The sequence below is a fragment of the Phocoena sinus genome, chromosome 2 (assembly GCF_008692025.1).
Source record: "Phocoena sinus isolate mPhoSin1 chromosome 2, mPhoSin1.pri, whole genome shotgun sequence".
NCBI classification, from domain to species: domain Eukaryota; kingdom Metazoa; phylum Chordata; class Mammalia; order Artiodactyla; family Phocoenidae; genus Phocoena; species Phocoena sinus.
In genome coordinates, this window is record NC_045764.1 from 104101108 (window position 1) to 104115977 (window position 14870).

The 14870-nt window shown below is 42.3% G+C and overlaps 1 protein-coding gene across 3 annotated transcripts; it reads right to left on the reverse strand.

The window, feature by feature from the left end:
• Positions 1-308: 308 nt before the first annotated feature.
• LOC116749064 (granzyme B-like) lies at positions 309-7020 on the reverse strand. Of its 3 annotated transcripts, none has more exons than XM_032623013.1 (5): positions 6749-7019; positions 2311-2398; positions 1661-1796; positions 1204-1461; positions 309-550 (listed from the first exon to the last, which is right to left on the reverse strand). In XM_032623013.1, the coding sequence occupies exons 1-5, from the start codon at positions 6807-6809 to the stop codon at positions 407-409; spliced, it is 687 nt and encodes a 228-aa protein (XP_032478904.1). In that variant the 5' UTR covers positions 6810-7019; the 3' UTR covers positions 309-406. The 3 variants fall into 3 exon arrangements, with proteins under 3 accessions (XP_032478904.1, XP_032478903.1, XP_032478905.1); XM_032623012.1 differs by having other exon boundaries at positions 2251-2398; positions 6749-7018; XM_032623014.1 differs by lacking the exon at positions 1204-1461 and having other exon boundaries at positions 2251-2398; positions 6749-7020.
• Positions 7021-14870: the final 7850 nt, after the last annotated feature.

Sequence of the window (14870 nt, forward strand, 5' to 3'; positions counted from 1 at the left end):
GTGATCCCCTCCTCTCTGCCATGTAACACAGGGCCAGGAGCCAAGAAGCTCACCCTGAGCCCCAGGACCAGAGAGGTTCATGTTTTCTCCTGATGGTGCTCAGCTTCAGCCCTGGAAGGAGGGCAGGCCCTGAAAGACAGATGTGGGTATGCAGGACCTGGGTAACAGCTTTGCTTGGGGTTTATGGGAAGAGATGGTGGGAGGGAGAAGAGGTAGAAGCAGAAAACTGAAAAATTTTGTCGTTGGCTTTCGAAACATAGAGTGGGTGCCTATGAAGAAAGGTCAATGAGTAAACGAGAAGCCAGCCCTTCCTGCTCAGCTGAGAGACATTTATTCAGCTGCTGATACCCCCAGCCCCCCAGTGTAATTCTGGATCAGCTCCAGGGAAGAAGGTCTTGTTCCGCAGTCAGAGGCTTTTCATGGTTTTCTTTATCCAGGGCAGGAAACTTGAGACTTTGGTGCAGGCCCGTGGAGGTGACCCATTTTTTTGTCCGTAGGAGACAATGCCCTGGGCCACATTGTTACACACCAGAGGGCCCCCGGAGTCCCCCTGAGGACAGGGAAGGGGAAGCACTGAGCCAGGTCTCCTCCTGGTCCTGCCTCCCTGCCGTCCCAAGCCCCCTCTCGGGGGAGGCCACCTTGCATGGCCTCCAGGTAGGAGGTCAGAGGGCAGGGCAGGCCCCCGTGGTCCCCTCGGCTGCCAAGCCCTGACCCTGGACATTGTCACTGCTTCACTTCACCAGGGGACAGCACCCTCTCCTCCCCCAGGTCTCAGATCCTTTCTCTATCAAGACGCTGTGGGACTGTGGGCTCCAAGCTGCTGTTCAAGGACATGGAAGCAGGTTGGTGGGCTGACACTTATCAGGGAGGATGAGCTCATTAAGCCAGGTGGGTTCCAGTGCTGAGGAGGCACCTGGTTTTAACTACCACACTCAGGAAGCCCAGTTTTCTAACACCTGTGCCTCAGTGTGTTGCAAATTCCCGCTTTGAAGGAGCACCAGGTTTAGATTCCCCACAGGTCTTTTGTAGACTTGCAGGGGCCCTAGGCACTCCCAGCTCTGGCTGTTCCCCCTTCTCTTCCTGGAGAGAAAGGTCCCAGCTTAGAGGGTGGGGCAGTTCCCACACTGCTTGGGTCCCCTGGTCCCAGATCTTCTACAAACACGTGTCTCCCCAGAGCCAGGCAAGGTAGGTGGTCATTCTCACCTTAAAGGAAGCTTTGTTTTCCTTTGGGTCCCCCACACACAGCTGAATGGCATTGTTGTAATAATTGTGTAAGTAGGATTCACACTTTTGATCCTTCTGTACGGTCAGCTTTACCTCCTGCAGTGTGTCTGAGTACGTGCCCATAGCGACCTGCCCCCAGCCAGCTACACTGCACACCCGTCCTGGCTTCACCCGGGCCTTGCCCCTGGGCAGGCTGAGGGGTCTCACGGCTGCAGTCTGCTTGGCCTTTCTCTCCAGCTGATGGGAAGAGGCAAGAGAGTCCAGCTCAGCCAGTGGTCCCCGGGCCTGGACATGGCAATGATGCTGCAGTGTCTTCCCTCTCACCTGAGCCACAGGGACTGGTCAGGCAGCCAGATGGGAGGGAGGAAAGGGATGCGTGGCAGTGGGAGGGGAAATGATCTGTTTCCAGGAGGGCAGGAGAAGCAAGGAGGTTTACCTTTAGTAACATGATGTCATTGGAGTAGTTCTTTTCATTATAGCCTGGGTGGGGGATGGCTCTTCTCACCCGGATGACCTGCTGGGTCCTCTCCCGATCCTTGATGTTGTGGGCCCCCAGGGTGACGTTGACTGAGCTGCACAGACAGCAAAGCAGGAAGTGGAGTCACAGGAGATACAGCCCAGGAGCCGAAGGGCAGGTGACACCAGGGCCAGGCTGCAGCTGAGGGGAAATGCAGGCAACAGGAGGGCCCCGGGGGCTGAACTGTCTGTGCCCTCTGTTTCTTGGCAGCCAAGGTCGGATTCTGGAGCCATTGGTAAGGGCACAGTGGTTCCCAAGTGTCAGCCCCAGGAAAACATGTGAAATTGCATTAGTTTGCCTTCTGATCCCAAGGCATGCCCTATCTCTAGTCTCTCTTACTTCAGCAATGCCTCTGACACTGACGTGCCCCTCCCCGCTGCCCTCTTTCTCACCCTCTCAGGAGCCCTCCCAGCTCATGTGTTCCTAGGAGGCTGGTTGCTTCCAGAGAAAAAGGCAGGGCTCCCTGTCAGGGGTTTTCAGGAGGGTGCGGGCTACTTCCGGCTCCTCACCTTCCCCAGCAGTGAGCGGCTGTCAACACAAAGTCCTCTCGAATCAGGAACCCACCGCACCTTTTTTGATCATCCTGGTCCCAGATCTGAAGAAATGCCATGTAGGGGCGGGAGTGGGGCTTGGCCTCATGGCCCCCGATGATCTCCCCTGAAGGAAAAGACTGTTCTGCTTGTGTGCAACCACTGACTGCACCTGGTAGGCATCGGCTTGATGCTCAGAACTGCTGGGCACTGCTGGTCCAGCCTGGCCTGAGGTTGGCGGTGTGAGGGGCCTCAACATCCTCTTCTAGAAAAGGGAAGAGCAGCAGTCTGGGTCTGTGAAACTGTCTTCCACACATAGTTGGAGGTGAGCATACCTGTCTTAGGTACAGCAAAGTCCTAGAGGCTTCTGAACATTCCTCTCCCGACTATGCTTTGTCTTAATGAGTTTCTAAGGGCCCTGTCATCCCGTGATGTCTAGGATAGCCTAGCTTTCCAGTGCTCAGGGCTTTAGAGTAGGGATCTAGATGTCATCATAGCCTATTTCCCAGGGCCTGACATACGGTAAGTGCCCAATAAGTATTTGTTGGCTACATGAAGGAATGACCACACCCCTGTTCACCCCCCACCAACACACACACAAAATTGGCCTCTGGAAGAGGGTTGTTGGTAGGGCCAATGCTGGTGGGATTCTGGAAAGGAGAGAAGTTCCGGTCTGCCCAACAGTGGCTTCATCCTTGAAAGAGGGGAGCCAGAAATGGCTTAGGAAGAAAAGCAGATTAAAGACCTAAATGTAAGGCCAGAAACGATCAAACTCTTAGAGGAAAACATCGGCAGAACACTCTACGACATAAATCGCAGTAAGATCCTTTTTGACCCACCTCCTAGAGAAATGGAAATAAAAACAAAAATAAACAAATGAGACCTAATGAAACTTCAAAGCTTCTGCACAGCAAAGGAAACCATAAACAAGACCAAAAGACAACCCTCACAGATTCAATGCAATCCCTATCAAACTACCACTGGCATTTTTCACAGAACTAGAACAAAAAATTTCACAATTTGTATGGAAACACAAAAGACCCCGAATAGCCAAAGCAATCTTGAGAACGAAAAAAGGAGCTGGAGGAATAAGGCTCCCTGACTTCAGACTATATTACAAAGCAACAGTAATCAAGACAGTATGGTACTGGCACAAAAACAGAAAGATAGATCAGTGGAACAGGATAGAAAGCCCAGAGATAAACCCACGCACATATGGACACCTTATCTTTGATAAAGGAGGCAGGAATGTACAGTGGAGAAAGGACAGCCTCTTCAATAAATGGTGCTGGGAAAACTGGACAGGTACATGTAAAAGTATGAGATTAGATCACTCCCTAACACCATACACAAAAATAAGCTCAAAATGGATTAAAGACCTAAATGTAAGGCCAGAAACTATCAAACTCTTAGAAGAAAACATAGGAAGAACACTCTATGACATAAATCACAGCAAGATCCTTTCTGACCCACCTCCTAGAGTAATGGAAATAAAAACAAAAATAAACAAATGGGACCTAATGAAACTTCAAAGCTTTTGCACAGCAAAGGAAACCATAACCAAGACCAAAAGACAACCCTCAGAATGGGAGAAAACATTTGCAAATGAAGCAACTGACAAAGGATTAATCTCCAGAATTTACAAGCAGCTCATGCAGCTCAATAACAAAAATACAAACAACCCCATCCAAAAATGGGCAGAAGACCTAAATAGACATTTCTCCAAAGAAGATATACAGAATGCCAACAAACACATGAAAGAATGCTCAACATCATTAATCATTAGAGAAATGCAAATCAAAACTACAATGAGATATCATCTCACACCAGTCAGAATGGCCATCATAAAAAAATCAAGAAACAATAAATGCTGGAGAGGGTGTGGAGAAAAGGGGACACTCTTGCACTGCTGGTGGGAATGTGAATTGGTTCAGCCACTGTGGAGAACAGTATGGAGGTTCCTTAAAAAACTACAAATAGAATTACCATATGACCCAGCAATCCCACTACTTGGCATATACCCTGAGAAAACCAAAATTCAAAGAGAGTCATGTACCAAAATGTTCATTGCAGCTCTATTTACAATAGTCAGGACATGGAAACAACCTAAGCGCCCATCATCGGATGAATGGATAAAGAAGATGTGGCACATATACACAATGGAATATTACTCAGCCTTAAAAAGAAATGAAATTGAGCTATTTGTAATGAGATGGATAGACCTAGAATCTGTCATACAGAGTGAAGTAAGTCAGAAAGAAAAAGACAAATACCGTATGCTAACACATATATATGGAATTTAAGGGAAAAAAATGTCATGAAGAACCTAGGGGTAAGATAGGAATAAAGACGCAGACCTACTGGAGAACGGACTTAAGGATATGGGGAGGGGGAAGGGTGAGTTTTGACAGGGCGAGAGAGAGTCATGGACATATACACACTAACAAACGTAGTAAGGTAGATAGCTGGGGGGAAGCAGCCGCAAGGCACAGGGATATTAGCTCGGTGCTTTGTGACAGCCTGGAAGGGTGGGATGGGGAGAGTGGGAGGGAGGGAGACGCAAGAGGGAAGACATATGGGAACATATGTATATGTATAGCTGATTCACTTTGTTGTAAATCAGAAACTAACACACCATTGTAAAGCAATTATACCCCAATAAAGATGTTTAAAAAAAAAAAAAAAAAAAAGACAACCCTCAGAGTGGGAGAAAATATTTGCAAATGAAGCAACTGACAAAGGATTAATCTCCAAAATTTATAAGCAGCTCATGCAGCTCAATAACAAAACGACAAACAACCCAATCCAAAAATTGGCAGAAGACCTAAATAGACATTTCTCCAAAGAAAATATACAGATTGTCAACAAACATGTGAAAGAATGCTCAACATCATTAATTATTAGAGAAATGCAAATCAAAACTACAATGAGATATCATCTCACACCGGTCAGAATGGCCATCATCAAAAAATCTAAAAACAATAAATGCTGGAGAGGGTGTGGAGAAAAGGGAACCCTCTTGCACTGTTGGTGGGAATGTAAATTGATACAGCCACTATGGAGAACAGTATGGAGGTTCCTTAAAAAACTACAAATAGAACTACCATACGACCCAGCAATCCCACTACTGGGCATATACCCTGAGCAAACCATAATTCAAAAAGAGTCATGGGGCTTCTCTGGTGGCACAGTGGTTGAGAGTCCACCTGCTGATGCAGGGGACACGGGTTCGTGCCCTGGTCCGGGAAAATCCCACATGCCATGGAGTGGCTGGGCCCGTGAGCCATGACCGCTGAGCCTGCATGTCTGGAGCCTGTGCTCTGCAATGGGAGAAGCCACAACAGTGAGAGGCCGGCATACCGCAAAAAAAAAAAAAAAAAAAAGAGTCATGTACCAAAATGTTCATTGCAGCACTATTTACAATAGCCAGGACATGGAAGCAACCTAAGTGTCCATCAACAGATGAATGGATAAAGAAGATGTGGCACATATATACAATGGAATATTACTCAGCCATAAAAGGAAATGAAATTGAGTTATTTGTAGTGAGGTGGATGGACCTAGAGTCTGTCATACAGAGTGAAGTAAGTCAGAAAGAGAAAAAAAAATACCGTGTGCTACCACATATGTATGGAATCTAAGAAAAAAAAAAAAAGGTCATGAAGAACCTAGGGGTAAGATGGGAATAAAGACACAGACCTACTAGAGGATGGACTTGAGGACACAGGGAGGGGGAAGGGTAAGCTGTGACAAAGTGAGAGAGTGACATGGACATATATACACTACCAAACGTAAAATAGATAGCTAGTGGGAAGCAGCCGCATAGCACAGGGAGATCAGCTCCGTGCTTTGTGACCACCTAGAGGGGTGGGATAGGGAGGGTAGGAGGGAGGGAGACGCAAGAGGGAAGAGATATGGGAACATATGTATATGTATAACTGATTCACTTTGTTATAAAGCAGAAACTAACACACCATTGTAAAGCAATTATACTCCAATAAAGATGTTAAAAAAAAAAAAAGAAAAGGAAAGCAGAGGTGGGGAAAGGGACTGAGGAGCCTGGGGACTGAGCAAAGGGAACTCCGAGGTCTGCTGAGCAGTTGCTGAGGGAGCACCTGTCTCATCCTAGACGCAGAAGCCAAGCCCACTCTGCCCTCTTCAGGGGAATTGATTATTTTCTCTTTTCCAGTTTTCCGACCCTCTGCCATCATTTCTAGGAAAGTTCGACTTTCCACACAGCAAATGTAGGGCTGGAGGAGGGGATAGTACCCACTGGCTTTTCTGGAGAGCAACCTTTGCTCTGTCGCTCCTGCTGGAGGCGTATCCAGCATCATACTTGGGGGTATGAGGTGGGACGGGAGCTGGTGTTCAGAATGTTCCCAGTGCATAGAGGGATCAGGGGTGTGCAGAAGGGGCAGGTGATCGGTGCCAACTGGGGTAAGAGGTTGGGCCTCTGAGGGTGGGGATGGTCACTCACCTGCCTTTGCCCTGGGGGACAGTGAAAAGGCCAACAGGAGCAGGTACAGGAGTGGCTGCATCTTCCCAGGAAGGCTGCCCAGGTCGGAGCTGCTGGTGTTTCCTCCTTGCTCTCTTTTTAGCACCCCCAGGAGAGGAAGGAGGTGCAAGTGGGCTCAGTGACCTCTTGTTCCCCTCTGGTTTCGTGGTGCTTCATCCTAGAAGGCTTTCTATGGAAGCTGCCTCGCCCCCACTCCGTCTACCTGACGACGTTCTCTGGGTGGTTGTGTGAGAAACATGTAGTGACCACATGGGTACCCACAGATGATGACTCAGAGCAGACCACTTGTTCCAGCCTAGAGCAGGAACCCGAGAATACAGGGAGGGGACTGTAGGATGTGGTATCGCCCAGTAGAGGTCCTGGAGCCCAGAAACCTGAGTCATCAGTGGTTGAACCACCAAGGCCTCATTTCCATGCTGCTGAGTCCACGGGATGATTTCTTTAGCTGATGTGAGTTTAGGCTCTTCTCTATGCTATGACCAAACATACTGCACATGTGTCTCCTTCCCTTAGAGAGCTGACTGTCTGGTGGAAGAGAAAGAAACATCTGTGACCAGATTGCAACTCGGGAAGGGCTTCGTGAGGGACGCACGGGACAATAACAGAGCATGGCCACCATGTACTAAATCTAAATAGGCACCCATTCATCACCTTAACTTCCTTTCTAGAGGACTTTTAACATCTTTTATTTTTTTTAATTACAAATGCTCAGAGTGATAGCGTCCATCTCTCTTGTTAATGTTTGGAAATAAACGTTCTGCACTTGACATTTATTGGCCTAAATTCATGAAACACTCTGACCCTAGAAATTGAATCCAGGGATGATTTAAGCCTAGGTCATTCTTACTTTGGAGAGGCTGGGGTCAGTTTCACCCAAACCACATGAACTGAGACAGAGAAAATGCTGGTTCGCCAAAGGAAGTTCAAATTACTAAGTTGCCTATACCATGTGAAGTGGGAAAGCATGCTGGCTGACCAAAGACCAATAATTGTCCTTTTAGTATTCTCTGTGCTGTGTGCAGAAAGCCACACTTCTGGTACAGCAGGCCTGGCACATTATAGGATGACATTGGCTGAACAAACTCTGCTAATGATCTTGCTAAAATGGAAATGAAGGACCATTCTTTCTAAATAGCCCAAGCCCAGTTCTGTTCAAGAACAACAAAGAATCTCTCAGTGATTAGACTCTGGTGATTTAAGGTTCCATCTTTACATTTCTGTACTTTACAATTTTTCTATGAGGAATATTATGCATCAAAAGACATAATTCCAGGGTAAATATCCTCCTTATGAAAACAAATACATTTATTAAGCCTCTACTGTTTTGAACATAGCTTGCCCAGTGGTAGAAATTTTAAAAATAAAATTAGTTTTTTTATTTTAGTGGTAGTATATGTTATTAAGAAAATTTGAGGTACTTCCATGGTGGCGCAGTGATTAAGAATCTGCCTGCCAATGCAGGGGACACGGGTTCAAGCCCTGGTCTGGGAAGATCCCACATGATGCGGAGCAACTAAGCCCGTGCGTCACAACTACTGAGCCTGCGCTGTACAGCCTGCGAGCCACAAATCCTGAGCCCATATGATGCAACTACTGAAGCCCATGTGCCTAGAGCCCGTGCTCCGCAACAGAGAACCCACCGCAATGAGAAGCCGACGCACCACAATGAAGAGTAGCCCCAGCTCGTCACAACTACAGAAAGCCCACGCACATAGACTGGCTGAATGGATACAAAAACAAGACCCGTATATATGCTGTCTACAAGAGACCCGCTTCAGACCTAGGGACACATACAGACTGAAAGTGAGGGGATGGAAAAAGATATTCCATACAAATGGAAATCAAGAGAAAGCTGGAGTAGCAATTCTCCTATCAGACAAAATAGACTTTAAAATAAAGACTATTACAAGAGACAAAGAAGGACACTACATAATGATCAAGGGATCAATCCAAGAAGAAGATATAGCAATTGTAAATTTTTATGCACCCAACACAGGAGCACCTGAAAACATAAGGCAAGTGCTAACAGCCATATAAGGGGAAATTGACAGTAATACAATCATAGTAGGGGACTTTAACACCCCACTTTCACCCATGGACAGATCATCCAAAATGAAAATAAATAAGGAAATGCAAGCTTTAAGTGATACATTAAACAAGATGGCCTTAATTGATATTTACAGGGCATTCAATCCAAAAACAACAGAATATACTTTCTTCTGAAGTGCTCATGCAACATTCTCCAGGACAGATCATATCTTGGGTCAGAAATCAAGCCTTGGTAAATTTAAGAAAATTGAAATCATATCAAGTATCTTTTCCAACCACAGTGCTTTGAGACTAGATATCAATTACAGGAAAAAATCTGGAAAAAAATACAGACACATGGAGGCTAAACAATACACTACTAAATAACCAAGAGATCACTGAAGAAATCAAAGAGGAAATAAAAAAATACCTAGAAACAAATGACAATGAAAACAGGACAACTCAAAACCTATAGGATGCAGCAAAAGCGATTCTAAGAGGGAAGTTTATAGCAATATTATCCTACCTCAAGAAACAAGAAACAGCTCAAATAAGCAACCTAAACTTACACCTAAAGCAATTAGAGAAAGAACAAAAAAACCCCGCAGTTAGCAGAAGGAAAGAAATCATAAAGATCAGATTAGAAATAAATGAAAAAGAAATGAAGTAAACAATAGCAAAGATCAATAAAACTAAAAACTGGTTCTTTGAGACGATAAACAAAATTGATAAAGCATTAGCCAGACTCATCAAGAAAAAGAGGGAGAAGACTCAAATCAATAAAATTAGAAATGATAAAGGAGAAGTAACAACGGACACTGCAGAAATACATAGGATCATGAGAGATTACTACAGGCAACTACATGCTAATAAAATGGACAATCTGGAAGAAATGGACAAATTCTTAGAAAAGCAGAACCTTCCAAGACAGAATCAGGAAGAAATAGAAACTATAAACAGACCAATCACAAGCACTGAAATTGAAACTGCCATTAAAAATCTTCCAACAAACAAAAGCCCAGGACCAGATGGCTTCACAGGTGAATTCTATCAAACATTTAGAGAAGGGTTAACACCCATCCTTCTCAAACTCTTCCAAAAAGTTGCAGAGGAAGGAACACTCCCAAACTCATTCTATGAGGCCACCATCACCCTGATACCAAAACCAGACAAAGATGTCACAGAGAAAGAAAGCTACAGCCAATATCACGGATGAATATAGATGCAAAGATCCTCAACAAAATACTAGCAAACAGAATCCAACAACACGTTAAAAGGATCATACACCGTAAACAAGTGAGGTTTATCCCAGGAATGCAAGGATTCTTCAATATACGCAAATCAATCAATGTGATAAACCATGTTAACAAATTGAAGGAGAAAAACCATATGATCATCTCAATAGATACAGAAAAAGCTTTCGACAAAATTCCACACCAATTTATGATTAAAACCCTCCAGAAAGTAGACACAGAGTGAACTTACCTCAACATAATAAAGGTCATATATGACAAACCCACAGCCAACATCATTCTCAATGGTGAAAAACTGAAACCATTTCCTCTAAGATTGGGAACAAGACAAGGATGTCCACTCTCACCACTATTATTCAACATATTTTGGAAGATTTAACCGCAGCAATCAGAGAAGAAAATGAAATTAAGGGAATCCAAATCAGAAAAGAAGCAAAGCTGTCACTGTTTGCAGATGACATGATACTATACATAGGAAATCCTAAAGACGCTACCAGAAAACTACTAGAGCTAATCAATGAAGTTCGTAAAGTAGCAGGATACAAATTAATGCACAGAAATCTCTTGCATTCCTATATACTAATGATGGAAAATCTGAAAGGGAAATTTAGGAAACATTCCCATTTACCATTGCAACAAAAAGAACAAAATACCTAGGAATAAACTTACCTAAGGAGACAAAAGACCTGCATGCAGAAAACTATAAGACACTGATGAAAGAAATTAAAGAGGATACAAACAGATGGAGAGATATACCATGTTTTTGGATTGGAAGGATCAACATTGTGAAAATGATTATACTATCCAAAGCAATCTACAGATTCAATGCAATCCCTATCAAACTACCAATGGCATTTCCCACAGAACTAGAACAGAAAAGTTCGCAATTTGTATGGAAACACAAAAGACCCCAAGTAGCCTAAGCACTCTTAAGAAAGAAAAACAGGCCTGAAGGAGTCAGGCTCCTGAACTTCAGACTATACTACAAAGCTACAGTCATCAAGACAGTATGGTAGTGGCACAAAAACAGAAATATAGATCAATGGAACAGGATAGAAAGCCCCGAGATAAACCCACACACATATGGTCACCTTATTTTTGATAAAAGAAACAAGAATATACAATGGAGAAAAGACAGCCTCTTCAATAAGTGGTGCTGGGAAAACTGGACAGCTACATGTAAAAGAATGAAATTAGAACACTCCCTAACACCATACGCAAAAATAAATTCAAAATGGATTAAAGACCTAAATGTAAGGCCAGAAACTATCAAATTCTTAGAGGAAAACATAGGCAGAACACTCTATGACATAAATCACAGCAAGATCCTTTTTGACCCACCTCCTAGAGAAATAGAAATAGAAACAAAAATAAGTAAATGGGACCTAATGAAACTTAAAAGCGTTTGCACAGCAAAGGAAACCATAAACAAGATGAAAAGACAACCCTCAGAATGGGAAAAAAATATTTGCAAATGAAGCAACTGACAAAGGATTAATCTCCAAAATTTATAAGCAGCTCATGAAGCTCAATATCAAAAAAAACAAACAACCCAATCCAAAATTGGGCAGAAGACCTAAAAAGACATTTCTTGAAAGAAGAGGTACAGACTGCCAACAAACACATGAAGGGATGCTCAGCATCACTAATCATTAGAGAAATGCAAATCAAAACTACAATGAGGTATCACCTCATACCAGTCAGAATAGCCATCATCAAAAAATCTACAAACAGGGCTTCCCTGGTGGCGCAGTGGTTGAGAGTCCACCTGCCGATGCAGGGGACACAGGTTTGTGTTCTGGTCTGGGAAGATCCCACATGCCGTGGAGCAGCTGGGCCCGTGAGCCGTGGTCACTGAGCCTGCGCGTCCAGAGCCTGTGCTCCGCAACGGGAGAGGCCACAACAGTGAGAGGCCTGCATACCGCAAAAAAAAAAAAAAAAAAAAATCTACAAACAATAAATGCTGGAGTGGATGCAGAGAAAAAGGAACCCTCTCTCACTGTTGGTGGGAATGTAAATTGATACAGCCACTATGGAGAACAGTATGGTTGTTCCTTAAAAAACTACAAACAGAACTACCATACAACCCAACAATCTCGCTGCTGGCCATATACCCTGAGAAAATCATAATTCAAAATGAGTCATGTACCACAATGTTCACTGCAGCTCTATTTACAATAGCCAGGATACGGAAGCAACCTAGTGTCCATCGACAGAGGAATGGATAAAGAAGATGTGGCACATATATACAGTGGAATATTACTCAGCTATAAAAACAAATGAAATTGAGTCATTTGTAGTGAGGTGGATGGACCTAGAGTCTGTCATACAGAATTAAATAAGTCAGAAAGAGAAAAGTGAATACTGTATGCTAACACACATATATATGGAATCTAAAAAAAAAAGGAAAAATTGTTCTGAAGAACCGAGGGGCAGGACAGGAATAAAGACGCAGAAGTAGAGAATGGACTTGAGCACACAGGTAGTGGGACGGGTAAGCTGTGACAAAGTGAGAGAGTGGCATGGACATATATACACTACCAAATGTAAAATAGATAGCTAGTGGGATGCAGCTGCATAGCACAGGGAGATCAGCTCAGTGCTTTGTGACCACCTAGAGGGGTGGGATAGAGAACGTGGGAGGGAGACGCAAGAGGGAGGGGATATGGGGACATATGTATGCATATAGTTGATTCACTTTGTTATACAGCAGAAACTAACGCAACATTGTAAAAAAATTATACTCCAATAAAAATGTTAAAAAAAAAATAAAATACTTGGGATCATATTACATATGCAATGTAATTTTCTATAATCCTCACTAAACCCTGCAACTTAAGCATTTCCCCCACGTTCCTAAACATCTATTAGTCAATATCACCATAGTCTCTCTTCTCTAATTATTAAAAATTTTAACATGAAATGAATTTCTAAAATTGTTGGAAAATTAAAAAAATAATTTAAGCAGAAAGAAAATAATTAAAAATACCTGATTTCCCATCACTCATTGATAATCATCTTTAATGCCTTGAAGGGTGATCTAACATTTTTTCTCGTGTATATCTGCATTTTTAAAAATCATAAGGGGATTATGCTAAATACAAGGCCGTGACCCTTTATTAAAATTGAGGTAAAACTCACATAACCTACAATTAACTATTTTAAATACAATTTAGTGGCATTAAGTGCATGCCAAGTGTGCAACCACCTGCCCTCTCTAGTTTGAAAACTTTTTCATAACCCCAGAAGAACATCCCATCCACACGGGTTGACTACTTGGTCATGGTGTATAACCCTTTTAGCGTGCTGTTGAATTCAATTTGATAGTATCTTGTTGAGGATTTTTGCATCTATTTTCATAAGGGATATTGGTCTGTAATTTTCTTTTCTTTTGGTATCTTTGGTCTTGGTATCTGGGTGATCCTGGCCTTACACAATGTGTTAGGAAGAGTTCCCTCCTCTAATTTTTTGGAACAAGTCTGGGTAAGATTGGTGTTAATTCTTCTTTAAATGTTTTGTGGAATTCACTGGTGTAGGAATCTGGTCCTGGGATTTTCTTTGTTGGCAGGTTTTTGTTTATTGATTCAATCTCTTTACTTGTCCTAAGTCTGGTTAGCTTTCTTATTTCTTCTTGAGTCAGTTTTGGTAGTTTCTGTGTTTCCAGGAATTTGTTCATTTCATCTTAATTATCTAATTTGTTGGTGTAGAAATGTTGATAGCATTCTCTAATAATCCTTTTAATTTCTCTGAGGTTGGTAGTAATGTCCCCTTCTTTCATTTCTGATTTTCTTTATTTGAGTCTTCTTTTTTTGTTGTTGTTGGTCTAGCTAAAAGTTTGTCAAATTTGTTGATCTTTTCAAAGAACAAACTTTTGGTTTTGTTGATGCTTTCTATTTTGATTATTTTGCTCTAATCTTTATTATTTCCTTCCTTTTGCTGGTTTGGGTTGTTTGATCTATTTTTAGTTTTGTTAGGCTTAAATTTGTGTTGTTGATTAGAAATCTTTCTTTTTCTTTAATGTAGTCATTTATAGCTATATATTTTCCTCTGAGCATTGTTTTTACTGCATCCTATACATTTTGTATGTTGTGTTTTCATATTCACTTGTCCCAAAGTTCTTTCTAATTTCTCTTGCAACTTTTTCTTAGACCCACTGGTTACTTAAGATTGTGTTGTTTAACTTCCGTGTATTTCCATGTTTGTGAATTTTCCAGGTTTCCTTCTGTTATTAATTTCTAGCTTCATTCCATTGTGGTTGAAGAAGATAATTTGTATTATTTTAATCTTTTAAAATGTATTGAGAAATGTTTTATGGCCTAACCTATGGTGTATCCTAGAGAATTCTTTGTATGCACTTGAGAAGTACATGTAGCATACTGCTGTCAGAGTGTTTTGTATGTCTGTTTGTTCTAAATGGTTTATAGACGTTCTATCTACAATTGAAAGTAAGGTATTGAAGTCTCCAACTATGTTTATAAAACTGTCTATTTCTCTCCTCAATTATCTCAATGTTTTCTTCATATATTTTGGAGTTCTGATGTTTGGTGTGTTATGTATTCTTAATGAATTGACCTTTTGTCAATATATAATGTCCTTTGTCTCTTTTAACAATTTTTCACTTAAAATCTATTTTACCTGGTATTGATATAACCACTCCAGTTTCCTCTGGGTTGCTATTTGCATAGAATATCTTTTTCTACTTTTTCATTTCCAACATTTTTGTCTTTGTATGTAAAGGGAGTCTCTTGAAAGCTGCATAGACTTGAATCATATTTTTAAATTTATTCTTCCAATTTCTATAT